Source organism: Balaenoptera musculus, chromosome 10 (assembly GCF_009873245.2).
Source record: "Balaenoptera musculus isolate JJ_BM4_2016_0621 chromosome 10, mBalMus1.pri.v3, whole genome shotgun sequence".
NCBI classification, from domain to species: Eukaryota; Metazoa; Chordata; class Mammalia; order Artiodactyla; family Balaenopteridae; genus Balaenoptera; species Balaenoptera musculus.
In genome coordinates, this window is record NC_045794.1 from 61,255,732 (window position 1) to 61,281,869 (window position 26,138).

A 26,138-nucleotide genomic window follows, 5' to 3' on the forward strand; every position below is an offset into this window, starting at 1 on the left:
TTTCTGAATTAAATCTATCTTTCCTGCTTTAACTAGTGTCTGGCTCTGGTTCTCTTTGACAATATGCACAAACAGGTACATATATACACATAGTTCTGATGTTAAAGGTCATATATGGTCTCAATGTCCATATGATGATGATGGAAGTATAAATTAGTACAAGTTCTGAGAGGGTAATTGGACATTCTGTATCTGAAATCTTTATAACACTCATACCTTGTTACTCAGTAATTCTATTTCTAGGAATCAATCCTACTATATATGCCTTATATATAAATATATCCACAGCAGCATTATTTATAATAAAGAAAAATTGAAAAGAATCTGAATATCCAACAATAATTTGCTATGTAAGTTATGAGGCACTCATAATGGTTTGAGGAAACATTGTGCAGCCCTCAAAATGTTTGTGAAAAGTCATAATAACAAAAAACATACTTATGAAATGGTGGTAAGTAGAGAAAAAAGCAAGATACTAAATTGCATAAAACTATGCCCTCATTTAACAAATTTCTGCACGTGTATTATATAGATATTGAAAACATACATATGTATGTGAATGTATATATATGAACGTAAAACACTGAAAGAAGTACACCAAAATGTTAAAAGATGGGGAGGGTCTTCTGAGGTGGACTGATAGATTTTTTTTTCCTCCTCAAAAAGTCAGGATTCTTGGGACTTCCCTGGTGGTCCAGTGGTTAGGACTCTGCACTTTCACTGCCAAGGGCCCAGGTTCAATCCCTGGTTGGGGAACTAAGATCCCGCAAGACACTGGGTGTGAGAAAAAAAAGAAAAAAAAAGAAGTCAGGATTCTTAGTTGCAAACAAAAGAAGCCACCCTGGCAAAATTAAGCAGAAAAATCATTTATTAAAACAAATAAGGTAGCTGACAGAATGATTGAGGGGGCTGGAAAAACAATCCCCAGACTCAGCTTCCTAGAGCAATGCCCAGGTCTGGTTGATAAGAAAACCATCATCACCGCTGATGCTATGTTAAAAATGCCAACAACAGGACTTTTCTACAACTGCTGGCTGTCAGCAATTCTAGAAAGCTGGCTGTCAGCAACTAAACTGCAAACCCCAGAAGCTGTATGTGTCTGATGCCACCCATCCAGCAAAAATGGAAAAAATGCGGAGGCTATTTCCTCATGTTGCTCATCTCCAAGTGATCAGAGGAGTGACATAACTGACTTACACTGTAAAAGGATAATTCTGACTGCTGGGAGGAGAACATAATGTAGGGGACAGAGGAGGAAGCGAGAAGACTGCTTAGGAGGTCATCGTGATAATCCAGGTGAGAGGTGAAGATAGATTGGTAGAAGGGGAATGGTGAGAAGTGGTTGAATTCTGGATATATTTCAAGGGTGACTCCTAGATGTTGGCCTGAGAATTTGGAAGACTGGGCTGTAATGTACTGAGACGGGAAAGATCATAGGTGGAGATTGTAACCAAGCAACGGGCTGGTGTGCCCCCAGCGCAGAAAGCCAAACTCTTGACAGCAGGTGCTTGGAGCAAAGTAAGGGTTTATCTCAGGGTGATGTTGCAAAACTTTGTGGTCTTATTTTAGGCAGTTGTGAGCAAGAGACAGTGAGGTGTGTGTTACTAATCTAACTTGATATGGTTGGCTCTGCTTGAGAAGAAAACTCTGGTGTCTCAAGAGGAAGCAGTCTTCACTGATATCAGCTACTTCTCCTCCTCATCAATGTGATCTGAAGGTCTCCAGCATTTGTACCAGAGCAGATGTCAGGTGTAGTCTTCTTTAGCTGTGAAATGTGTACCCAAGGCTCAAGCCCCTGAAGTTTGACTGCCATCTAGGTAGTGAGGAGGACCTTTCAAGGAGATTCAAGGGTAGTCTTTGTTCTTACTGATTCCAAATCAGAAGGATGGGAAAAAATTGGAAATGTTAGTTTGGAGAGTCCAGATATTTGAGGAAATTAGAATTCAGGATCCAGTCCAATTTACAGATATGTACAAATCCACAAAGATAATTAACAGGATTAGAATCTAATATAGAGAAAGGTAAAAACAAAACTTTTCTCTCTACCATCCCCCCCATTTTTATCAAAGATAACCTTGGTAAAACTAATTTGTTTGCATTAAACTTGGCCTGGTAATTTATATTGACTATATAAGCTCCTTTTAAGACTGCCTTGCTGAAACAAGGTACCAGGTTGATTTTTCCAAGGGGCTTTATTGGCTCCATAAAGTCAACCTTAGTTCCTTAAAGCTGTCTGGTCATATCTGAGTCTATGCATATCTCTGTCAAACATGACAATCCAGTCAAATCCTGGTAATATAGCCCATGTTTTCAACTGTGTCCTGTTACAAAGAGAACAGATTCTTATTGAACTTATGCAAATAACTAACTGTATTGCCATGAGAAGAATACTTAAGGGTTTCCAAATTCTGGAGGGATCAGGTAAGGAGAAAAAGTAAATATTTCATCTTTGTTTACAAAGGTATATTTTACGAAAATGCTGCAAGACATAGATAGCTTGAGAGAAGTTTCCTTAAATTTGGAAAAACAAAACATGAAAGAATTGGCAATATTTAAAACAGAAAGTCATAAAAATTATAATCATCCTCATGAGTTTATTCAGTCTGATGTAATTAATACTTGTTCTGCTTGAATCGAATTGTTCCATTAGTTTTGGAGATTTTACCCAGTTCAGTTTTATGATCTTAAAGTTATCAAAAACCTGTACTTGTCAAAATCCTTTGCATGAATTTCTCTGAAGATGAAATATTTTTGCAGAAACACCTCTGCAAAAGCATCTGAGTAAAACAGTAACTCTGTAAATGACAAAAGACTTTTGAAAAATGTTCATTATTAAAGATCTGATGAGAGTGCATTATAATGGAATTTTCAAGGATATTTGGTTATTTCTGTAACACATAATGTTTTATGATAATATCTGATCAGTTCACCCAAGATGGTCATTCTCTTGCTCTCTGTACAGCCCTTGCTCCTAGTTCTGCTTTACCTACACCCTCCTCACAGGAATGATCTTTCCTCTTAATCATAGATCCTAATCAGTAAATGCCTAGATACTTGTCCCAGGCCCCAGCTAGTGATTGTTCTAAAGATTAGGGATAGCTTATCAAAGGGACAGACAGTTAAGGGCACGCTCCTCTGCTGTTCTCCCTGGTAACCAAAGAGCCAACCTGAGGTCAATTCCCTCTATAACTGGTAACTTCTCCCCTTTGCCCCAGTGCCCCCGCCCCTTGCCCACCACCCCATAGCAAGGACTACTGCCATGTCCTGCCTGCTGTCTGCCACACACAGTGGGGTGTTGCCCCAGGACCTTGCTTCAGACACGGAAGATCCCCCCCTACCCACTAAACCATTGACGTCTCTGTCACTGACTCTGTAAGAGGGAAGAAACTTTGTATTCTGTTTCAAGTTAATCACTAAAAGGATGTTGCCTATAAGCTTAAATTATACATAAGGGTTCATCTGTGGGAACTCTGCCTCCCAGGTAATGAGCATTAAGCTAAAATACCTTCGTTTAGCTCACAGAAAACATCCTGACCAGGCCCACCTGTGAATGACAGCAGGAGGGAAGAAATTAACACATCCCCTCCAGAGGCTGATGGGAACCAGGAAATGAGGGACTTTACTTCCTCCCCTTTTAGTATAAAAGAAGCTTGAATTCTAACTTAGGCAAGATGGTTGTTTGAGAGAGGAGCTCATCATCTTCTTGGTCTGCTGACTTCCCAGGTAAAGTCGGCATTCCTTGCCCTAACAATTCCTCTCTTGGTTTATTGGCCTGTCATGTGGCGAGCAGTACAAGCTTGGACTAGGATACAAATTGTGGCACAGCCAGCCAGGATCCTTGCTACTCCTGGCTAGCCGGCCGGATTGGGGAATTTTCGGGTAAGGCCCTAGCAGCTGCGGGATCACTTGTCCTGAGGATCTTCCCTTCAAAATTCCCCAAAGCCAGAAACTAGCACAATATTGTAAAGCAATTATACTCCAATAAAGATATTAAAAAAAAAAATTCCCCAAAGCAGCACCAGCTGCCCCAGTGCTTGGCATTTGGAACAGGAATCAACGTTTGGGAGCAGCTGACAGGCTCCATGCAGTAGGGTAAGTCCCTCCGGTGTGTACAACTGGAAACTTTATTTCCTCTCCGTCTGGGGCTTTTTCTCCGGAATAAGCAAATCTGTTTTGTATTTGAGTAGGGTACCTGTTGGAGAGAGGAAAGAGTTTTTGGACTTTTACCGGATTTGTGAACTTGTTCATTTGTTTATTTGGATACCAGCATTTGTGTGTGCAGTTTGTGTTTTGTTTGTCTAGAATTTCTGTCTTTAAAAATGGGGAATGTTTCAACTATCCCTAAAGAAAGTCCTCTGAGGCGCATTTTGGATAAGTGATCTGATTATAGCTGTGAACTCATGGGTGAGAGGAAGATGCTATTTTATTTTAACAATGTGTGACCACAGTACCTGTTAGGATCTCCACAAGGGGTGTAGGCAGGGTTATCTTGGGACCCTGTGCACCATATACTGCTACTGTTGCTGTGTTAATTATGTTGTTTATGGTCTCCTGTGTCATTGGTATGTGTAAAACCCCAAGACCAAACTTGAGGGTTTATTTAGGATTTTCTGTTTGCCCTTTGGGTTTTTCATTTTGTTTAGTACTGTTTCTCCATTTACACCTGATCTCGGGTGGTCTCGGCCTGCAGCGGCTTGAAGCAGGGTTTCGGTTCCCGGCCAGTGATTGAGGTCGGGACACAGCAATGAGAGTACCGAATCCTAGCCACTAGACCAGTGGTCAGTGACAAGGCCCTGGCCCTATGGCTTTGCAGAAAAAGAATTCCCACAAAGACGGAAAGTAGTGAAACAAGTAAAGTATTTATTAGGAGAAAAAAGAAGTACAGTACATGTGGATAGACACACGGGCGGGCTCAGAGAGAGAATCGCACCCTCGTGGCAATTTGAATCACTTCTCTGGGGCATTTCTTCCGGATTTCCTTTGGCCAATCATTTTGATTTGCCTGGTTCAAAGTCTGTATTTAGTATAGCTCAGGATTTTCCCATGTGTGCACGCGCATCTCTTAGCCAAGATGGATTCTACCGAAGAAGCCTAAGGTAGGTTTGGCAACTTGGCATCACTCCCCTTTTGACCTCCAGGGAGCCCTTCTGCACATGTGTAGTCGGGAAGGTCTCCTGACTTCGAGAATGAAGAATACATGGTCTCTTATCTTCTATCTGGGCAGGGCCCAGCTTCCTCTCTCAATTGTCCTGTTATTCTGGTCTCGGAGTATCGAACTCTGACCATTTGCCCTGAGGGCCCGTCTGTCTCCTGCCTCACACTCAAATCAGCTTTGTGATATTTAAAACTTTTACTGATGTCAAATGGAGGAAAAGAACAGGAAAAACAAAAAACCTGTCCTTGTTGAAGAGTGAGACATTCCCAGGAAGAAAAGTTTCCACTTGGTTCCTAAAATCAGCAAAAGCTACAAATAGAAATAGACAAGTCTTTTCCATAAGTATTAGTAAAAAGGGCTTAGCCATGTAAACAGGTGAGCTTGATTTGTCTCATCTGCTAGAAACCCAATTTGAATCCAATCTGTTTTGTAACTGAGTTTTACGTTGTTGTATCTGATTCATGGCTGAAATTTTGGAATGGGAGCTATGAGGTCTGTGTTTGTAGGTGTGTTATAGATGTGTGGCATTACCAATATTAATTTGTAAAAGAGCTCTGCTTGATTGACTTAAAGGAAATTAAGTGCTTATATAAATGCTCAAAATATAAAATTGGCCAGAATAAATTTTGGGTTCATGTGATCTAGGAAATATTCAGTATTGAATTAGTATCTAGTATTAAAGTTAGCTTGAGCTTGTTGGTTTGATTAATACGGACCTATCTTTAGGGTTATCAACATTAAGTATAATACTTTTATTGCACCCAGGTTTACTAGAAATCAAATAAGACCTTATTATTCCTGTTACAAAGTTTGTCAGCAAGAAAAATAACAATATGACAAAGCTTTTAAGTAAATAAAATAGAGGTAAATGTGGTAAGAGTTTTAGGTGAACTCTATAGGAATAATTATGTTTTGGGAATGTCAATCTATAATAGTCTCTCCAGATTTTTATAGCTTTAAACTAAGTTAAAAGAAGAGAATTCATCGACTATCTGGGTCATTTCAAATAGGACAAAATATTAGAACATAAGTTTATCAATCAGGAAATGCTGGTATGACAGTTTACAATTACTTGCATCTTGGTTTTCACTAGAGATTAAGGTTTTAAGGTTTAAGAATTATAAGGGAAACATTTCAGTATGAAAAACTGTAGGATGTTTGTCTTCAACAAAGAATGAATGAGGAATTGAAACAGGAGGGAAGAGGACAGAGCACAACCTTTGGAAGAATGACATAGCCCGAGAACATGACATAAACTGATTAGAAACAAATGGGTCCAAGATGGCGGACAAGTTGACTTTCACTAGACCTTGAGCCTCAGTTTAGCTCACTGTAACACATCAGCGAGCTACATGACACACCCACAGGCACCATGACAGTTCTAAGTCTGACCCTAAAGGTCAAAAAGTGAGCGGTGGCCCAACTTCTGGTAATCCCCACCCCTTCCCCAAAATAGCTGGAATATTCCTCCCACTCATTAGCCTATGAAATTACCCACCCCTATGAAAACTGACAACTCCATACCCTGGTGCCTTTTCTCACCTTCTGAGATGGCCCACACTCTGTCTGTGGAGTGTGTTTCTCTCTAAATAAATTCACTTCTCACCAATCACTTTGTCACTCACTGAATTCTTCCTGTGATGAGACATCAAGAACCTGATGTTTCATTAAGTCCCGAAACCAGGTGTGTGATCTCAGTTGGAAGACTGTGGGTTTTGGCTGGGTTCGAGTCCTGGCCACGTGGGTTCAAGTCCCAGTCTGACGTGTATGGTTTCAGCATGAAAATACATTTTGTTAAAGGGAAAAAGGTGGTTCTGTCCTAGAGCTGGTTGTTTCTAAATGGAAAAGAAAGGAACAGATGAATAAGGATACAGAAAGTTGTGGAACGCTTGTGGAGGAGGAACGCTGAAAGAGTTTTGTGCATTGTCAGGATTGGCTAAGGTAAGATTGAACTTAAGAAATAGAATTTTAAAGGTAAAGTGGTACAAAACCTGAATTTGGTTCTCTAAGAGGACAAAGTTTTCTTGAAATATTGAACTTTTGGTAACTGAGTTTAAATGATCTGTATTTGCCATTGAGATCTTTTATTATCACTGGTTAAAAATTTTGATGTATATATATATTTTTATAAATATTTATTTATTTATTTATTTATGGCTGTCTTGGGTCTTCGTTTCTGTGCAAGGGCTTTCTCCAGTTGCGGCGAGCGGGGGCCACTCTTCATCGCGGTGCGCGGGCCTCTCACTGTCACGGCCTCTCGCTGCGGAGCACAAGCTCCAGACGCGCAGGCTTACGGGCCCAGTTGCTCCGCGGCATGTGGGATCCTCCCAGACCAGGGCTCGAACCCGTGTCCCCTGAATTGGCAGGCAGACTCTCAACCACTGCGCCACCAGGGAACCCCCAATTTTTGATATTTTTGACAAGCTTCCCAAAGATCAAATTCTAAATGAAGCTCACTTGACCTCTAGTTAACTTTTGAGATTTTCCAAAGGGTCCCTGGAACACCTCAAATTATTTGGATTCTGTCTATCTCAGAGAGAGGAATATTTAACTAACTAGGCTTACTTGGTATGTTAAATTACATGGGAAGCACTGTCAAATAAATGGTGATAAAACTTCTTAGATTGTATCATGGGTAAACACTTAATATACACATTCTGGAAATTATATGGAACTTCTAAAGTCCTGGAATATCTTGGTAAATGATATCACTAATAATTGGAGTAATTATCTTAAACTGTATGTCACAGCAGTAACCAAGTTTCTTTTCAATTGCATTGTAATCCCAGCTGGTTGATGCCAAAACAAAAAGGCATCCCTTTAATGGTTAGAGATGATCAACTGCTATTTATGGTTTTACAGTGGCTTTTGAATGACTATAGCAATTTTGTACAGAAGCGGGGAAGAATGATGAAATCCTTTATGTTCAAGTATTTGTCTTATTACATCAGGGAAAATAAAAGGAAGGGAATGAGAGTGAGAATATGTTGCTTTAAACCTAACTCCACTGACTGAGCTCACGACTTCCCTTCCTTCTAAGGATCAATTAGAAAATCCTGTGTTGACGTAGAGAACTGACTTATAGTTGCCAAGGAAGGGGGGTGGGGTGGAGGAGGGATAGATTTGGAGTTTGAGATTAGCAGATGCAAACTATCATATATAGAATGGATAAACAAGGTCCTACTGTATAGCAAAGGGAACAACACTCAATATCCTGCAATTAACCATAATGGAAAAGAATATGAAAAGTTATACATAACTGAATCACTTAGATGTACAGCAGAAATTACACAAAATTGTAAATCAACTATACTTCAGATAACTTAAGAAAAGAAAAAATCCCGTGTTAGTTTCTGGGGCACAGGGACTTGGTCAGGTGTCACCATCTAAGACCCATCTAAGACCCAACAGGGCACCCAGTTTAGGCCAGGAGCCACTCCCAGGGCAGGGCACTTTCCATTCCTGTTACCTCACATGATGACTAAATGCAAATGACCAGCCAGCGGGGTTTCTCAGACTTGTTTAACTGGAAAGACTGCAACACTCATTTATAGGGAGGATCCTCTACGCCTGAAGGCCAACTGGCAGCACCCACAGCTGAGCCAAATTGGAGCCCCAATGAGGGAAGAATGCCCGTATTAGAGCAGTACGTATTAGTGCATCTTGGCAGGGCTTTGAAAGAGGGAACCAAAGCAAAAGAGTTTGAACAAAATTCAGGAAACTCAGCAAAAAAACAAATGAAGACCTCTCTGAATTTTTGGAAAGGATTTATCAGGCCTACTGACATCATCTTAATGCAGATTGTGAGGCCCCTGAAAATATAAGAATGGTAAACTTGCTCTTTTTTGGGTGGGGGGGCAGGGAGGGCAAACTGCTTCAGATACCAGGAGAAACTGCAAGAATTAGATGGTGCATTTGGAATAAATCCTTCTCAATTGGTGGATGTTGCTTTTAAAGTGTTCAACAGGGTGAACAAAGAAAGAAGATGCAAACAAAACGCCACTTTTTGGACAGCAATATTGGATTCCCAGAAGGCTAGTTACTTGAAGAGAGGTAAGCCACTATTCGAGAAGGAACATGTGCTTCCTGTAAGGAGAAAGAACATTGGAAAACAGATTACCCTAGGCCAAACCATAAGAAAAACAATAAAAGAGGCTCTCATATAGTAGAAAGAGAGGAACATGATGAACAAAGAAGCCCAGGGGCTCCCTTGGACTTGAGGTGCCTAATTCCCCACAGGAGCCCCATTTAAAAATTGACAGTGGCCGCAACGGGAGGGGCCGCGATGGTGAGGGGCCCGCGCACCGCGATGAAGAGCGGTCCCCGCACCGCGACGAAGAGTGGCCCCCACTTGCCGCAGCTAGAGAAAGCCCTCGCACGAACCGAAGACCCAGCACAGCCAAAAATAAATAAATAAATTTAAAAAAAAAAAAAATTAAAAAAAAAAAAAAGAAGTCTTACTTAAAAAAAAAAAAAATAAAAAAAAAAAATAAAAATTGACAGTGGGGAATGAGCTGATTAACTTTCTGATAGACCTCACCCTGAAGCTTTCCACCAGAACAGCTTGACATCACAGTCTAAAAATAATAAAAAGACTGCCATCAGACCTCCCCAGATGGGGACTCGAAAACAGAGGAACCTGCCACACCGAGAACTGGAAAATAGACTTTACTCAAATACCCTGACTGCAGGAAATTTCTGATAACCTGCTAGTGTTTATGGATACTTTTTCAGGATGGGAGGAAGCATATCCCACCTGGACAGAAGTCTCTGAAGTGGTTAAAGCCCTCCTAAGGGAAATTATCCCCGGATTTGGGTTAAGGCATTGAAACTACTTTCATCCTGCAGACCACAATCAACAGGAAAAACCAAGAAAGTGAATCATACATTAAAAAAGAACATCTCTAAAATATGTCGAGACTAATTTAACCTGGGATAAGGCCTTGCCAGTTGCCCTGATACAGATCGGTGGCACCCAGAAGCAGGTTTAAATTAAGCCCCTTTGAAATATTGTGTGGTAGGCCATTTCCAGGTGTCTGCCCAGGCGAGAGAATCTATAAATGCTCTAAGAGACCCAGCAGTTGCCAATTACATTAAAACTTTGGGCACTATACTAACCTCTTCATGAGTTTGCCCCCAACAGGTCTGCCTATCCAGCTGAAGTAGATGGTAATTTCACTGTAGCTGGAGAAGAGTCAACCTACCTATTTATATCCAAATAAATAGCACAGGAATTTAGTATATGTATTGGGAACTGGAACAAAAACCCCAAGTTCAATTACAAATTAGATAAAGTGCTAAGGGGTTTCATCAGGTTCAAATAGTTGTAGATAAAAAAGGCCTGACTAAAGATTCTAAGGAATATTCATCACCTCCATTCAGCAGAAAGCCAGGGAAGTCTTCATCCCTTTCTCCACAAGACTGGAAGGGATATTGACAGTAGGGTACTGTAATAGGGAAGAACCTTTTGTATTTCAAGTTAATCACTAAAGGGATGTTGCCCATCAGCTTAAGTTATACATAAGGGTCCACCTCCCCGGGAACTCTGCCTCCCAGGTAATGAGCATTAAGCTAAAATACCTTTGTTTAGCTCACAGAAAACATCCTGACCAGGCCCACCTGTGAATGACAGCAGGCGGGAAGAAATTAACACAACCCCTCCAGAGGCTGATGGGAACCAGGAAATGCTGGTCTTCACTCCCTCCCCTTTTAGTATAAAAGAAGCCTGAATTCTAACTCAGGCAAGATGGTTCTTTGGGACATGAGCCCAACATCTTGGTCTGGTGGCTTTCCAAATAAAGTCACTATTGCTTGTCCCAACAACTTGTCTCTTGATTTATTAGCCTGCCAAAGGGTGAGCAGTACAAGCTTGGACTGGGTAACATCTCCAGGCTCTTTCTTTGATCTTGAGGCTGGGCAAGTACAGGACTTGCAGGCCCGAGGGATGCAGCCCAATAGATAATAACTGGCCTTAGGACTGATAATATTATATCGGGACATATCAGATTTTCAGGAATTTCACATAATTTCCAAAACACTTATATACCTATGTAAACACAACATAATCCTAGATCACATTAGCTTAGTTTCTGTTATTTTAATTTATATAAGTGCTTTTTAAGCCAATTAGAGCTCTTCTACAAATCTTAGCAATACCATCCAGTGATAGATATATATCTCACATCTACTATCTATATAAACACACATGAACATACAGACAGATGCAAAGACCTTATAGACTTGTTCTAAAATTTCAGCCATGAGATAGGTACAATCATGTAAAGCTCATTAGTTATAAAAGTTGTATCTAAGTTTTTCTGGTAGATGGAATAAGTTAAGGTTACCTGGTTAAAGCCTTTCAATAATATCTGTGGAGAAGCACTTAAAAGATTTTTCTATTTGCCCAAGTTTCAAATTACCTTTCCCCCTTTTGTTTTCCTTCTAACAAGAATTACTTCCTTTAAGTTTATAGAATATTTATATCTCAAAGCACAGGGAAGGAATGCAAGTTCCTCCAAGGACTTTGGTTTCCCAAGGCTAATATTTACAGACCTCTGAGAGGGGGGGTTTTGGGATTGGTAAAGGAATAAGTGAACTTTGAACTGCCTCCAAAACTGCATTTCTAGTTTTACAAGGAATTTAGAGATAAGGAATTAAGAGCAACTGTCTTTAAGCAATTGGGTTGTAACTTAAATGACACCAGAGGCTGATCCACCCAAAATCCTTTTATGAGGGTTTTAGGTAGTTCTTCTTTCTCTCTGGGGACATGGTTTCACTTTAGCTTAGAGGAGGAGGCTTAAGAAAATTCCCTTTAGGCTCTGAATATCAGTTTCCAATTCGGCCAAATTTCTGATCATAAAGTTATTAAATCCTTTCAGAGAAAAACAAATACCGTATGCTAACACATATATATGGAATCTAAAAAAAAAAGGTTCTGATGAACTTAGGGGCAGGAGAGGAATAAAGGCAGACTCCTAGAGAATGGACTTGAGGACACAGGGAGGGGAAAGGGTAAGCTGGGACGAAGTGAGAGTAACATTGACATATATACTCTATCAAATGTAAGATAGATAGCCAGTGGGAAGAAACCACATAGCACAGGGAGATCAGCTCGGTGCTTTTCAACCACCTAGAGGGGTGGGATGAGGAGGGTGGGAGGGAGACGCAAGAGGGAGGGGATATGGGGATATACATATGCATACAGCTGATTCACTTTGTTATACAACAGAAACTAACACAACATTGTAAAACAATTATACTCCAATAAAGATGTTAAAAAAATAAAATAAAAAAATAAAGTTATTAAATCCTTTCAAATATCTTGCTAGGTTTCAGCTGGAACAGACAGTAAATATTTCTGGCAGTATTAAATAACTCCATGGACCCAAAAGGCATCTTAGTGTGCAAGTTACCACCTTCCCAAGATCTAGAGTCACTCCCATAGATAGCTAAAGAACCAATAGCCTGCTTGTCCCAGGCAGGCAGAAAGCCAAGCCAAGCTCTTAGGACACAAAACTAGACAAGCAAGAAAGTAATAGTTGTCCCTGGGAGAGGAAGCATCAATAACCAATAGGTCTGGATTTGGAAAGAAAGGGACAACGTGAAATTTTACTTTTCTCTCTCAGCTGAGCATTACAGAGATTCAGGAGATTGTGGTAAGAATTCTCACCCTTCAACTGGCTTCTGCCAGTTTTTCCAGGAATCCCCTCTGCAGACTCTGGTTTCTTATTCATTTTAATTTTAACTTCCCTTGGCTGTTTAAGAAAATAGCATAGCTTAAAACTTTCCCAGGGAATCCTTTGGAGTCTTGGAGTCCCATCAATTCTGGAAGGGGCCTATAAGGGAGCATAACTTTAGGGGTGGATTATGAAGGCATTTGAATTGATGTTGACAAATCATCATAGGCCCTTGAAGGGCAACCTCTTTTCTAGTGTCCCAGTTGATTACAACTAAAACAACAGTCCGTAGGTCAGCGTTTTAATGACGGGCCCCTAGGAATGTGCCCTGTGGGGGACCAGGTATTTTAGGTGCCTGGCCCTGAAGCTGTTGTACCTGTAAAGCTAATGGTTTGGTGAACTTTTACGTATGATCTCCTGTCTTTAAATCTTCATTTGTCTTCTGCAACAATCTTTTTTTATTTTTCCCCCATGAAGCTATTTTGGAATTTTGAAGCCTTTTGAATTCCTTTGTGTACTAATTAAAATAGGTATCCCATTCTGCTTGCTTAATTTGAGAACCCTTACTTTCAAGTGCACTTTTTAAATGACCTTGTCTAATCTGAATGTTCTGTCATGGCCATTGTAATCTAGGTTGTAACTCCCCAAGAGCTGGCAGCAATTTGGTAGGACCTGGGCTGAAAATAGAGATTAACCCACATCTCTGTCCAGCCCCCAAACTCTTTGACCCCCAACCTCATGGTTACCAAGCCAAATTCTTGGAGCTTCCACGACAAATATTTCTCACCTATAAAATAGGTGGGTGTGCTGTAAGGTAGTACACTTAGCTCTTTGGATTTTAAGGAACGCATTTTTGATTTATTTAGTTAAGCTTTGGGGTCTCTCGGTGTCAAACTAACATCTAAAAAGTGATGTGCTGCTGAGTTGGAAATTGTGTGATGTTTCACAGTGCACCTTCTCGCACAGAAATTTTCTAGAGGTTGGCGGGTGACCTAGTGTCAATCTAACCCATTCCGTGACCAACTTACCCTAACACAGGAGTTTTCAGGTTAAGTGGTGAGTGCTGTAACAGTTCTTAAATGCTCAATGCATGCCCAACCATTTTTGCAGCTTTTTGTGACTCTCAAGTTTCTCCCATTATCAACTAGACTTTGCTGGACTTAGTCCAGTTCAAGTGGGACCCAGTCCAACCTCAGACTCAATTTGGTTTTTAAGTTGGACCCAGTCAACTCTGGCCAGTAACCACCATGGAATCTGGGGATTGGGAGACAAAACCAAGGTCAGAGTTTCCAACCAAATAGGGAATTGCAGAAAGCCAGTTAGATGGGGGGCTCCATGCAGAGAGAGTGGAGCTTAAAACCAAAAGGAACTTACCAATGGCCCTCGAAAATAACAGGAAAGACAGTGAACTCAAAGGTTGTATGGGGTACCACACCTGTGTTTCTCTTTGTCCCTAAATGCCATCAGAAGATAACTTTGGATCCCACTGTCACTGCCACCAAATCTGTTAAGTAACAAAAATTCAACTGAGTAAATGTGAAGGTCTAACTGGCTTTATCCAAGAATTCATGAATTGGGCAGCAACCCATCTAACAGAGAGAAGCTCAGAGGAGCTGTACAAAATGGAAAGCTCATCTTCTTTTGGTTGATGGAAAAGGGGCTATGTGGCAGATGACCTCATTGGCACTGACCAGAAAATTCCAGACAGAGCAATTAAGACTACATTTCTGGGGGAGGTTCTAACTGCAATTAGGTTAGGTATTAAGTCTTTGTGAGCACAACATAAGTGACTCCATTTTGGGCCTGTGGTTTCTTTTTTTAACAATTATACAGATCCCATGGTTCTCTGAAATAAAAATTTCAGTTTATTTTCTAATTATAAAGATAGTTGGGCTTCCCTGGTGGCGCAGTGGTTGAGAATCTGCCTGCCAGTGCAGGGGCCACGGGTTCGAGCCCTGGTCTGGGAAGATCCCACATGCTGTGGAGCAATTGGGCCCTTGGGCCACAGCTGCTGAGCCTGCACGTCTGGAGCTTGTGCTCCGCAACGAGAGGGGTCGCGAGAGTGAGAGGCCCGCGCACCGCGATGAAGAGTGGCCCCACTCGCCGCAACTGGAGAAGGCCCTCGCACAGAAACGAAGACCCAACACAGCCAAAATAAATAAATAAATAAATAGCGTTCCCTTTAAAAAAAAAAAAAAAGATAGTATATGCTTATTGTAAAAAAAAAAAAAAAAAAAAAACATAAACAACAGAGAAAGGAATAAAAAAGTGCCACTATTCAGAGATAAACCCTGAAAACAAATCTTTCTTAACACACACATACTTTTCAAGGAGATTATGGTGAAGACCCAAGATAAGAAAAGGAAAGACTTGGCAAAGTTGTGAGCCTGTTGAAACAGGTAAAAGTTCCTGTTGTTCTGAGCAAATGACTTCTTTGGGCTTTTGTTGTGGGAATGTAGTATGAATTAAGAAGTTTGAGGGTTGTAGCTTTGAGGAGCTAAGTTGCTCTGCAGAATCATGTAAAAAATGGTCTCAGTAATAGCAGACTCCATTTTGCTTATTTTTGGAAATTAGAGAAAAGTAATTAGTTTATTTCATTACCAAGATAATATTGCTTATTCTTGGGAGTTGTACATGTACAGTGTGGTTTGCTCAAGCAACCACAAAACATCATGGAATTTCCTTGCTTGCAACTTCTCACCTCTCTTGTTCTTGTGTTCAAAACCCAGGCAGTCTAGTTCAGAGACCCACAACAAGATGGAAAGCAGGCTTCAGGCCTCGTTACCAACTCAAGCTGGAGGAAGGTCTAACTGTTGATTGTCACTCCCTTGATCAAAAGCTTGCCTCTGAGCCCTACACAAGGAGATGCTTCCCCTAGGTCAATATAATGGAAAGGAATGCTGGTATAAATTAGGCAGCCTGAACATAATTGAAATTATAATATATGAGTACCTTGTGAGGTGATTTTTTGTGCATGTGTGTGGCAACAATAATTCCACCTTAGGTTTCTGTAATGTTTCTTAACTTCTTAAGAGTTGCCATTAGATATTAATACCTCCCCCACCCCATTCCATTCTCCATATCTCTTGATTTTCTAAAACACTGGTGTTTTCTAAAACCAGATTACACCCCACCTATAGCCCTATAGTAAAATCTCTCTTATAACTTCCCAGCAGCTTTGTGATAAAATCCAAATCACTGGCAGAATCCAGAAGTCCTCCTTAATCTGAGTCTTATAGCTCTTCCTGATTGGCATAAAAGCACCATTTGGATTCTAAATTCCATGAGACCAGGTATCATGTTTCCTACCAGACGTAAGCAATACTTGAAGTCATCTTTATAGAGAGAGACAATGTGAACTGGCTCTTTCTCTCTTCTTGCCATGACATCATGTTTCCAACTTCACAACTAGAAATCCAGTTCCTATCCCCCAAATTTCTTTCATCTCTCCATCCCTTTTTCATTTGATCAACACCAATCCAGCTCAGTGAAGACCTCACTGCTATATGTAGGAAGCCATCTCTACTTTTCCCAGAATGGGTTAGGCATCCTCACCTGTGAGTCCTTAGCCCTTGTTCTCCTCTACCCTGGTCTTCAACTCTCCCTGTCTTTGTCACCACCAGCTCACAGCTCTTACCACTGTCAGCTTCTTGAAGGCAGTGACTATGTTTTTATCTTGTATTACTAACTTGAATACACAGAGCAGGAATTTAGTTGTGTTGAATTAATATGTTAGCTAGTTCATTTGATCCTCCCAAACCCTCTCTGATTAAGAAGGTATAACAGAAAAGGTCCTCTTAGTCTCATTCAGTAAAGGATTAGAGAGGATTCAGCTGAGGATTAGAGAGTTTGATAATTCATCTGAGGTTTTACAGCTAGTTAGGAACAGAGCTTAAACTGAAATCTGAAATTGAGACCAGTATTCTTTGTACTGTTCTCTCTCTCTTTGCCCCCTCTTTCTCATGGGCACGCTCTGTCACCCCCCTCCACACACATATATTACACACATGCATCTGTGGGGAGGGGAAAGTTACCCCCTTCCCCTCTTGATTCTTTTTGGCTTGTCATATAATTAAAATGGCAAAAAGCAGATTAAGAGGAGAAAATCAAGCTTAATACGTACATATGGGGAATTCACATAAGCATGAGAAATTACAAAGATAATAAGGCAAGATGAGGTATATATGTCCTTCTGGACCAAGGAGAAGGAGGTAGAGGTCTGGGACTTCTAGGGGAAGTAAGATAATCCACAAAAAGATGAAAAGAGTTAATGCTTGGTAAACAAGTGTTTGCTGGGACATCTAGAGATAGTGGGACTCAAAGAAGACTTTGATCAAACAGGCCTTGCCAGGTTCTTTCCTGTCTACCACACCTAGTTTATATTATACTCTAGTTATCTATGATGATAGCCCCTTCTTGGAGCGGGCCTTCTATCTTAAATTCTTTTAGGCAGTTAGGGGGACAGTCAGATGTTCTTCCCGAGTCTTTTGTGCCTTGCTTGTTTTCAGTTTGATGATAATCTGCACTTTGGGGCGGCCTGCCCTGAGCCCCATCAGTTCCCTCCTCTGAAACCTCCTTAATTTCATGTATAAAAAGCTGACCTGGTGACAGTGGAGATACAAGTAAGTAATAAATTAGTAAGAGATCAGCAAAGGGAGAAGAGAACATATATTAGAATGAAGATACACAAACAGGAAGGAACAAATTGGAGAACATTTCCCCCATGCCCTGGTAAACCAGTTCCCCAGTCCTGGGACTAAGTCCAATGATATGTGTGAGCTCCCTTTATCTGATGAAAAATGTTAATCTTCTCTTTTAGTAGATGTAAGTTAGATATTACTTGCCCTGTGATTCACAGAAAGCAACACTTTTCACCAACGACTGCACAAACTCTCCTCCTTGCTGGGCAGTCAGTGTATTTAGGGCATGATGATTTTGGAGCACCACAGAGGCTAAGCTATTAACTTCTTTTTTTTTTTTTTTTTAATTTCCTTTCCCATCTTCAAGCAGTTTGGTTTCTGTGTGTGTGTGTGTGTGTTTTAATCTATCTATTTATTTATTTATTTATTTTTGGCTGTGTTGGGTCTTCGTTTCTGTGCGAGGGCTTTCTCCAGTTGCGGCGAGCGGGGGCCACTCTTCATCGCCGTACGCGGGCCTCTCACCGTCGCGGCCTCTCTTGCTGCGGAGCACGGGCTCCAGACGCGCAGGCTCAGTAGCTGTGGCTCACAGGCCCAGCCGCTCCGTGGCATGTGGGATCGTCCCAGACCAGGGCCTGAACCCGTGTCGCCTGCACCGGCAGGCAGACTCTCAACCACTGCGCCACCAGGGAAGCCCTAAGCTATTAACTTCTGATTGGAGTATTTTCAGGGTTTGCATAGCAGTGTTGAACTCTTCTTCCATTACTGCAGAGAGATTGCTTTTTCCAATTCATAATCTTTAAAGCTTGGGAATAAGACCCTCAGTGCTGAAAAGACATTGGGATTGTGATACGCAGCAGATTCCCTGTGATTTCTCAGCAAGCATGTTTATGTGGCACAACTTTATGAACAAAGGAACTCATGTTTGTAATTTGGCTGGCATTTAGGGTGGAGTATTTGGTGACAGAAGGAGACTGGTATCCAAATCCACATGGTCCTGACCATTTAGTCAGGAACCCTTTATGCATTTGGTTGTCACATAAAATAAAAAGACTAGAGTGGTTTACAGACAAGGTTAGAATGGAAGCTGTAATTCCCAGGGTCTGGGGTATTCCATGACTTTTGCCAGTGGTGCTGTAGTGTCCAAACGCCTCCATTCTCCATGCGCTCCTGTCAACATGTGAGAGTGAAACAGATTGCAAAATAGCTGATATAGGAGATCTGTTGTTGGGTTTTGGCAGCTGTAAAGCTTATTTCTGTCACCTAACCAGAGTAAGTCCAGATTTTTGATCCACCCGTATATAGTTTGTGGTTTGGGGCAGCTTAATCATGGGGGCAGCTGCAGTATCCTAAATTGTACAAGGGTGACTTCTGAGACATCCAGAACATGTGGTGATTTGGCAGACATTTGTTCCCAAAATGGTGGTGCTAGAGTCATTTGCAATTTCCTTGAGAGGTTTAAAGATGTCACCTGTGGAACCAAACCACAGAATTTGATTTGCAATATTGTCCTGGTATGTCACCCAAGAAAGGTCCAGTGTCATGTTTGCTTTTAATGCAAAGGGAAAAATTTTCACCTATTTATCTGGGTAAGGGACAGTCTTTGGGCTTCTACAGATTTTTTTCTGGGGCCCAAATGACTCACTAAAAGAAGATGCAGAGTGATGATTTTCTTGTCATGGAAATCATACCCTGCCGCTCATCCATCTTACGTACTTAGCCCACCACGTTCACATCAGCAGGAACCAAGACTAGTTCAGGCTCTTTTGCACTATGCAGATGTTGACATAATCAACAGTTAGGCTGAGTTAGCGTGGCCAGGGTTTGGTAAGTTAGCATAAGGGGGTAAGGGAGGGTTAGCAAGAACAAAACACAGGTTGAAAACGAGCCCAGAGTGGAGACTTAGAGGAGAAATAAGATAGAAAGAGACAAGCACTCTCCAGCTAGCCTTCTAATAAATGATTAATAAATGCAGAGAAAGGATTTGTTAATAAGAAAAAGTGGGGTTTTTTTTGTTTTTTCTTTTTAATGTGTGTGTATAGGGAGTCTTAAAAGTGGGGAAAGGGAGATAGGTGAAAGTGAGGCTTCTTGATCTGTGATCTTGGGAAAAGCTGTCTACTTCATGATGCTGGCTGTTTCTGGGGCCTGGGAATTGGCCCTGCAAATCTTTAAAAGTCACCTGGGGGATCTGTCTCCCACTTGTCTTGAGAGGGATGTTCTGGGCCTATACTGGCATGGCTTACATGGATCCAGGAGGATTTTCCTTTTGACGACAGTGTAGGTGGTTGGCAGTACCTCATAAGGTCCTTCCCAGGGAGGTGACAGCACATGTTTTCTTCTAAAGACCTTGATGTACACTTGGTCTCCTGGTTGAAATGATGGCGAGGCTTATCAGTTGGTGGAAGCCAAGCCCCTTCTACCTGCTTCAAGTACATTTGTTGTTGTATCTAGCTAGTCATATCATCAGGTTGTTCACTTAAGTTCCCATAATCTTCACTTAACCCAGGAACGGAAGGTTTAGAAATACCAATGGACATTGGGTATCCAAAGACCATTTCGAAAGGGGTCAGTCCATCTGTCCTATTTGGAATATTCTGGATCTTTATAAGGGCCAAGGGCAAAGCTTCTGGCCATTTAAGACCAGTTTCTTGACAGATTTTTCCTAAAGTTTTTTTATGTCTAGATTTTTACGTTCCACTTTCCCTGAGGATTGAGAATGATATGGGGTCTGAAATTGTAATGAGTACCCCAGAGTTTTTGCAAGCAAGTGCTTTATGTTGTAAAATGAGTTCCTTGATCTGATTCAATCCATAAAGGAATGCCAAAGTGAGGAATAACCTCAGTTATAAATGTCTTTACCACTGTTGTGGTTGAGGCACGTCTAGTCCAATAGGATTCAGTCCATCCACGAAACATGTAGACAACAGCCAAACAGTGAGAATAGCCTAAAGTTGGGGGGAAATCTATAAAATTCATTTGGAGTGCCACAAAGGGGAATGTGGGCCTTGGAGGATTTCTTGGGGTATCCCAGGTATTTCCCAGAAATTTGGGGAGATTTACAAGTAGTGCACAGGGAAATACTTTGGTCAGAAATTTTATGGATGCCAGGGCAAAACCAATTGTCTTGTAGTCCCTTAATTCTCCCCCATCTGCACATATATCCCACTTGATGGAATATAAGCCAAAAGGTTAAAGGAAAGGGGGCTATAGGAAGTCCATTTGACCTGATGTATCCACCTGGTAATTGTTTAGCACCCTTTTGTACCCATTTGCCTTTTTCAGACTGCGGGGCATTTGCTTAACAGTTGATAAAATCAGTCAAGAATAAAGGCGCAAATTTAAAAATTCGGTAGAGAAGGAATAAGGGTGTCCATTTTGAGCTGGATTTTAGCAACTCTGTCAGCCTGATCATTTCCTAAAGATATAGCATTTCCTTGGTATGGGCTGAACAATGAACAACAGCAGTTTTAGAAGGGAGGTGAATATCTTGTAATAAGGCAGCTGCTATACGGTCATTAGCAATAAGATTACCTGCAGAAGTTAAGCGGCCACGGGATCGGCAAATTGTGTCAACAGCAAGGCAGACTCCAAAAGCACATCTGGAATCTGTGTAAATAGCGGCAGTTTTCCCTTCTGCTAAGGTACAAGCTCTAGTAAGAGCTATGAGCTCAGCAGCTTGGGCTGATTTTACTGTGGCATCAGAACGAGCGTCAGGAGTCCCACGAGGGGAAACTGCAGCGTAACCAGTTATGTTTCCCAAGAAATTTCATTGACAGGAGCCATCACAAAATAGAAGTCAGTCTGGGTTACCTAAAGGGGTGTCTGAGAGAGCCTCTCGTGGCTTTGAGACCATTTCTACGGCTGCAGGGCAATCATGTGTGATACAGCGGGGCTCTCCATCAGGGAGGGGTAGTAAAGTAGCTGGATTCAAAGGGTTACAACGACGTAAGATGATGAGAAAGTCAGCTCATAAGTGGCCTGTCACCGTGTAGAGAGTTGCTGTATCCTTTGAACTTGTAGAATAGCTGACACCGCCTGGGGAACATAGAGATGAATAGGGGAGCCTAACATGCCTAATTGGCTTTGTCAATCAAGGCGGCAGCTGCAGCCACCGCACAGAAGCATGGGGCACACCTAAAGCCGCAGGAGCTAACTGGCATGAGAAACACGCTACAGGGACGTATCTTGAGAAGCAGAAGATTGTCCTAGAATGCCTGCAGCAGTCCCGTTATTTTCATGGCAGTATAGATGAACAGGTTTGTCAAAATTAGGTAAGCCAACAATTTGGAGTGTGGACAAAGCTAATATTAAAGCTTCAAAGGAGATTAATGCCTCTGAAGGGCCAGGAAATAGGCTCTGTGTTGTGATCTAGGAGAAGAGCACACACAGAGGTTTAGCAAAGGCTGCAAAATTAGGAATCCACTGGCAGCAATAGCCAGCTGCCTCCAGAAGTTTACGTAACTGTTTTCTTCATTTGGGGGAGGGGAATGGACAAAATCGACTCAACCGCATCACATTCAGCATTGTGAATGAATTCTAGGTCGAGCGATGATGTTAACCAGATATTCTAACCACGGTGTGCTGATGGGACTCCAAAAAAAAGGTTTTTAAAAAGTATTTGGCAAGACCTTTATGGAAATAAGAGATGCTTTTGTTTAACCACCAGAACCTCAGTAAAAATTGGGACTATTATTTCTGGAGATTCCAGAACTTCCTTTGGAAACATCCCCCAACTCAAAAGAAAGTCTGATGTAGCCTCGTAAAAATCCATGTTGTAATAGGTGCTGTGTCACTGAGAACCACCGAAAAGACAGGGTTAAGGGCACAAAACGAGCTGCAAACCATATATGGAGAAACCCTTTTCTTCACACTTGTGATGAACTCATGTTCTGCTTTCCGTTTTCTCAAAGCAGAAGCCGACTGTGCTTTGTAAAACTGGCTCACCCACCCTCGGGACCTGCAGTGCCTCTGGATTCCAGCCTCCGGGGCTCCACGCCAGACAGTCTGAGCATGCGAGTCACACTTGCTGTGACAGCCTGCATGCTCTCTGTGGTCTCCAGTTCTTCCTCTCCAGCAAATACTTTGCCAGATATCGAAAATGAAGGTTTCATCAAAGACTGTGTTCGAATGCACAACAAGTTCCGATCAGAAGTGACTCCAAAAGCCAGTGATATGCTGTACATGGTAAGAAAAACATGAGTGCTTGTGGCAGAAGTCAGTCAAAAACAACGAATGTGGATTGATTTTGGTGGTGAATCCTTGCTAATCCTGACCAGTGCTCTCGCGGTGATGAAGGTGTGCTTTAAATTCACCACCTGCGATCAAAACGAACCCAGTTTCGCTCTGCCTACTCAATTCTTGTTATAAAGCAAGTATGTTTTACTTCTCTTTTTGGACACGTCCTTTGCACACGTCCTCAGGTGCAATTTATGCCTCTTTTTTGCCTGTTAATTTTTATGAGTTTTTTTTGGTTTCATTTTTTGTCTCTAAGTTGACTTTTTTTGTTGCCGGCAGAGTACTGACTTTCTCAGGAAGGCCGCAGGGCGTCTGGGGGAAAGGCTAGGATTCTGATTCAGTCAGGCTTGGGTTTGAATCCTAGGTCTGTGGCTTTGGCCTGGTTTTTAACGTTTCTGAGCTTCTTACGATAGGGGCTACTGTAGGTATGAAATTACAGAAAATATGTGAAACCAGCATATGTTATTTGGCAACATAATAGACCTTCAGTGAAATGTTGTTCTGTGTCACTCACTTTGATTCTAAATTCCTCGAAACTAGATTATCATGTCTCCCACTAACCCTAGTCAAAACTTGAAGACCATAATATGATCCTTCTCATATGGAGGACCTACATGTTTGTGGTCCTTCTCCATTCTGGACATTGCACGTCACCTCCCATGCAAATTCCCACTTTGCTCACTGCGGTTACAGCGTTGGGTAACAAGTTCCATTCTTGACCCTCCTAGTGTTTCATATTTATTTCTGCAGACTTGGGACCCAGTACTAGCCCGAATTGCAAAAGCATGGGCAAGAAACTGTCAGTTTGCACACAACACACAGCTGAAGCCACCCCACAAGCTGCACCCAAATTTCACTTCGCTGGGAGAAAACCTCTGGACTGGGTCTCTGTCCCTCTTTTCTGTGTCTTCAGCCGTCACAGACTGGTACAACGAAATTCAATACTATGACTTCAAGACTCAGAAATGTGACAAGGTCTGTGGCCATTATACTCAGGTAAGTATCTGCCTTATATTCTCTTGAAGCCGTCATTTCAAGGGTGAGGAGAAAGCTGGAATCTGGTGTTAAGAAAAATATAGAGTAAGCTAGTGTCCCTGTAAATATGAGAGAGTAGGGGTTACAGGCTTACTTTAAAAATAAATAAATGGGACAGACTCCAATACCAGAGGAGATAGTGCTTGAAGAGTGTAGTTACCTGGACATAGGTAAAATGTGAGGCCCACCAATCTGCACAGCCTTTGAATAATTTTGATCACACCTGTCTTCCCATGGTATTTTGTTCCACTTGTGAGCAATCAAAGGACCTTATGTGTGAATGGATTTATTCCAGGTACGAGTTCTCTAGGAAATTTGAGTCAGTTGTTCTGGGACTATAAAACTGGGAGAAATAAGCCTCTCAGACAGAAGCATCAATAAGAATTGAAGGGGACTTCCCTGGTGGTCTAGTAGTTAAGACTCTGCGCTTCCACTGCAGGGGGGCATGGGTTCGATCCCTGGTCCGGGAAGATCCGCATGCTGCGCAGTGTGGCCAAAAGAAAAAAAAATTGTGGTAATAATAGTTGATGCTTCCATATCCTCTTAGTCTTTCAAACATGGACTAAGAATCTATGATGTGCCACATAAAGAGGAAAAAAAAAAAAAGTGCCAGACCCAGTGGAGAGGTCAACATATAAATTTGTACAAATAATCCTGTAGCTACCCTGCACCCACATCTACAGTATTAATCTCAATAGCCACATTCAGAGCGTCTCGATGAGATTTTTTCTTTTTTCTTTTTTTTAATTCAAGTTGGTTTTGGCTTCCTAACTCTAACTCACATTTGCAACATGGTGGAAACAAATCCCTAGGAAAAGTCTTCTATAATCTTCTTAATATACTGCCTCCCTATATTGGCCCCATTTTATTTATTTTATTTCCTGGCAGTCCTTGTCAAACCAGTAACTAAAGGTAGTGAACCTATGTTTGACTGGTTTTAATGTAGAAAAAAATTGTTGGGGCTTCCCTGGTGGTGCAGTGGTTGAGAATCCGCCTGCCAATGCAGGGGACACGGGTTCGGGCCCTGGTCTGGGAAGATCCCACATGCCATGGAGCAACTGGGCCCGTAAGCCACAACTACTGAGCCTGCGCGTCTGGAGCCTGTGCTCCGCAACAAGAGAGGCCACAACAGTGAGAGGCCCGCGCGCCGCGATGAAGAGTGGCCCCCGCTCACCACAACTAGAGAAAGCCCTCGCACAGAAACGAAGACCCAACACAGCCATAAATAAATAAATAAATAAATAAAATTTATTAAAAAAAAAAATTGTTGAAATGACGTCTGAGGGCAAAAGCATTTCTAACAAGCCAGTTAACTTGGAATATTAGGTGTTTTTAAAGAGCAAAATGTTGGTAGAAAAACTCTCAATGTAGTTCAGCCTTATAAAGATTCTGACCTCACTGGTGGTGTTATAGGTGAAACATGTTTGGCACAGTTATAGGAAATTGTTATAATGAGAGGGAAAGGGTTGATTTCAGTGAAATTTTCACCTTAAGGTTATTGTAGTCAAGGAGGAGCTATCAAATCATCAGTAGCCTCTCGGTCCCTTTCTTGGAAATATAAGTAAGGTCTCCCCTAGACTTGCCCAATAAACCATCAATTTTGGTTTATATTAACAAATAAACTTAACCAGAAAATAAATTTCATTGGATTCCCACAAATCCTAAAGGGCAAGAAAGCTAAATCCAGAGTGCCTACAAATGGTATCTGGTGCCATTATGCACTGTGGTGTTAATCTCCAGAAGTAATTGTCAGTCTGAAGGTGCTGACTCTCACTCAGTCGGTGTTTAAGCTTCTCCCCTATTCTAGGCACTTTGTAAGGTACAGGTCATGCGTTTTAGTCCAGACTCCTGAAAAAACAGAGCCTGAGATCATAGCTTACGTGCTAAGATTTTACTGGGGAGTACAATCACAGAGAAGTGAGAGGGAGGAGAAATGGCTTGTGGGGCAGGGAATGAGGGACGCAGCTGGGAATGGCCCCTGACCCTTAGGAGGTGACTTTTATTTGGAAGAGACGTGTGTAAGTGGATGTATTATAGCGTATAGCTAGTGCAGCTCGGAGAAACTGACAAGGTGCCATGGGAGCAATGGGGACAGAGCAACTGACCTGGCCAAAGGGAGGTATGGAGACACAGGACTTGTTCATACAGCAGGAGACATATAAGTTGGTTCTTAAACTGAGTGAGAGTTTGTCAAATGAAAAGGAATGTAAAAAGAACTCCAGGCAAAATTAACAAGGTGTAGAAGATGTACAATGTGTACAAATGAACTTGGCATTTCAGAAGAATGGCAAGCAGCTTAACCCACCAAATACACAGTGATCCAAAGACTGTTAAATTGACAACAATCTCCTAAACCCTGCAAGTTAAAAGACACTTCATGTCCATCATTCCAGGAAGTCA

General features: G+C 41.6%; 1 protein-coding gene across 5 annotated transcripts in view; it reads left to right on the forward strand.

Annotated features, from left to right (window-relative positions):
- The first annotated feature begins 1,179 nt into the window (after positions 1-1,179).
- Positions 1,180-26,138, forward strand: part of GLIPR1 (GLI pathogenesis related 1) — a 38,600-nt gene continuing 13,641 nt past the window's right edge. The window contains exons 1-3 of one of the 5 annotated variants that reach the window (XM_036866707.1): positions 1,180-1,296; positions 22,382-22,652; positions 23,454-23,699. In XM_036866707.1, the coding sequence (XP_036722602.1) occupies positions 22,479-22,652; positions 23,454-23,699 (420 nt within the window). In that variant the 5' untranslated portion in view covers positions 1,180-1,296; positions 22,382-22,478. Of the gene's footprint in view, positions 1,297-3,631; positions 3,724-3,761; positions 4,093-12,717; positions 12,811-21,644; positions 21,740-22,381; positions 22,653-23,453; positions 23,700-26,138 lie in introns of those variants that run through there. The other 4 variants (XM_036866709.1, XM_036866708.1, XM_036866710.1 and 1 more) reach the window with 4 other exon arrangements.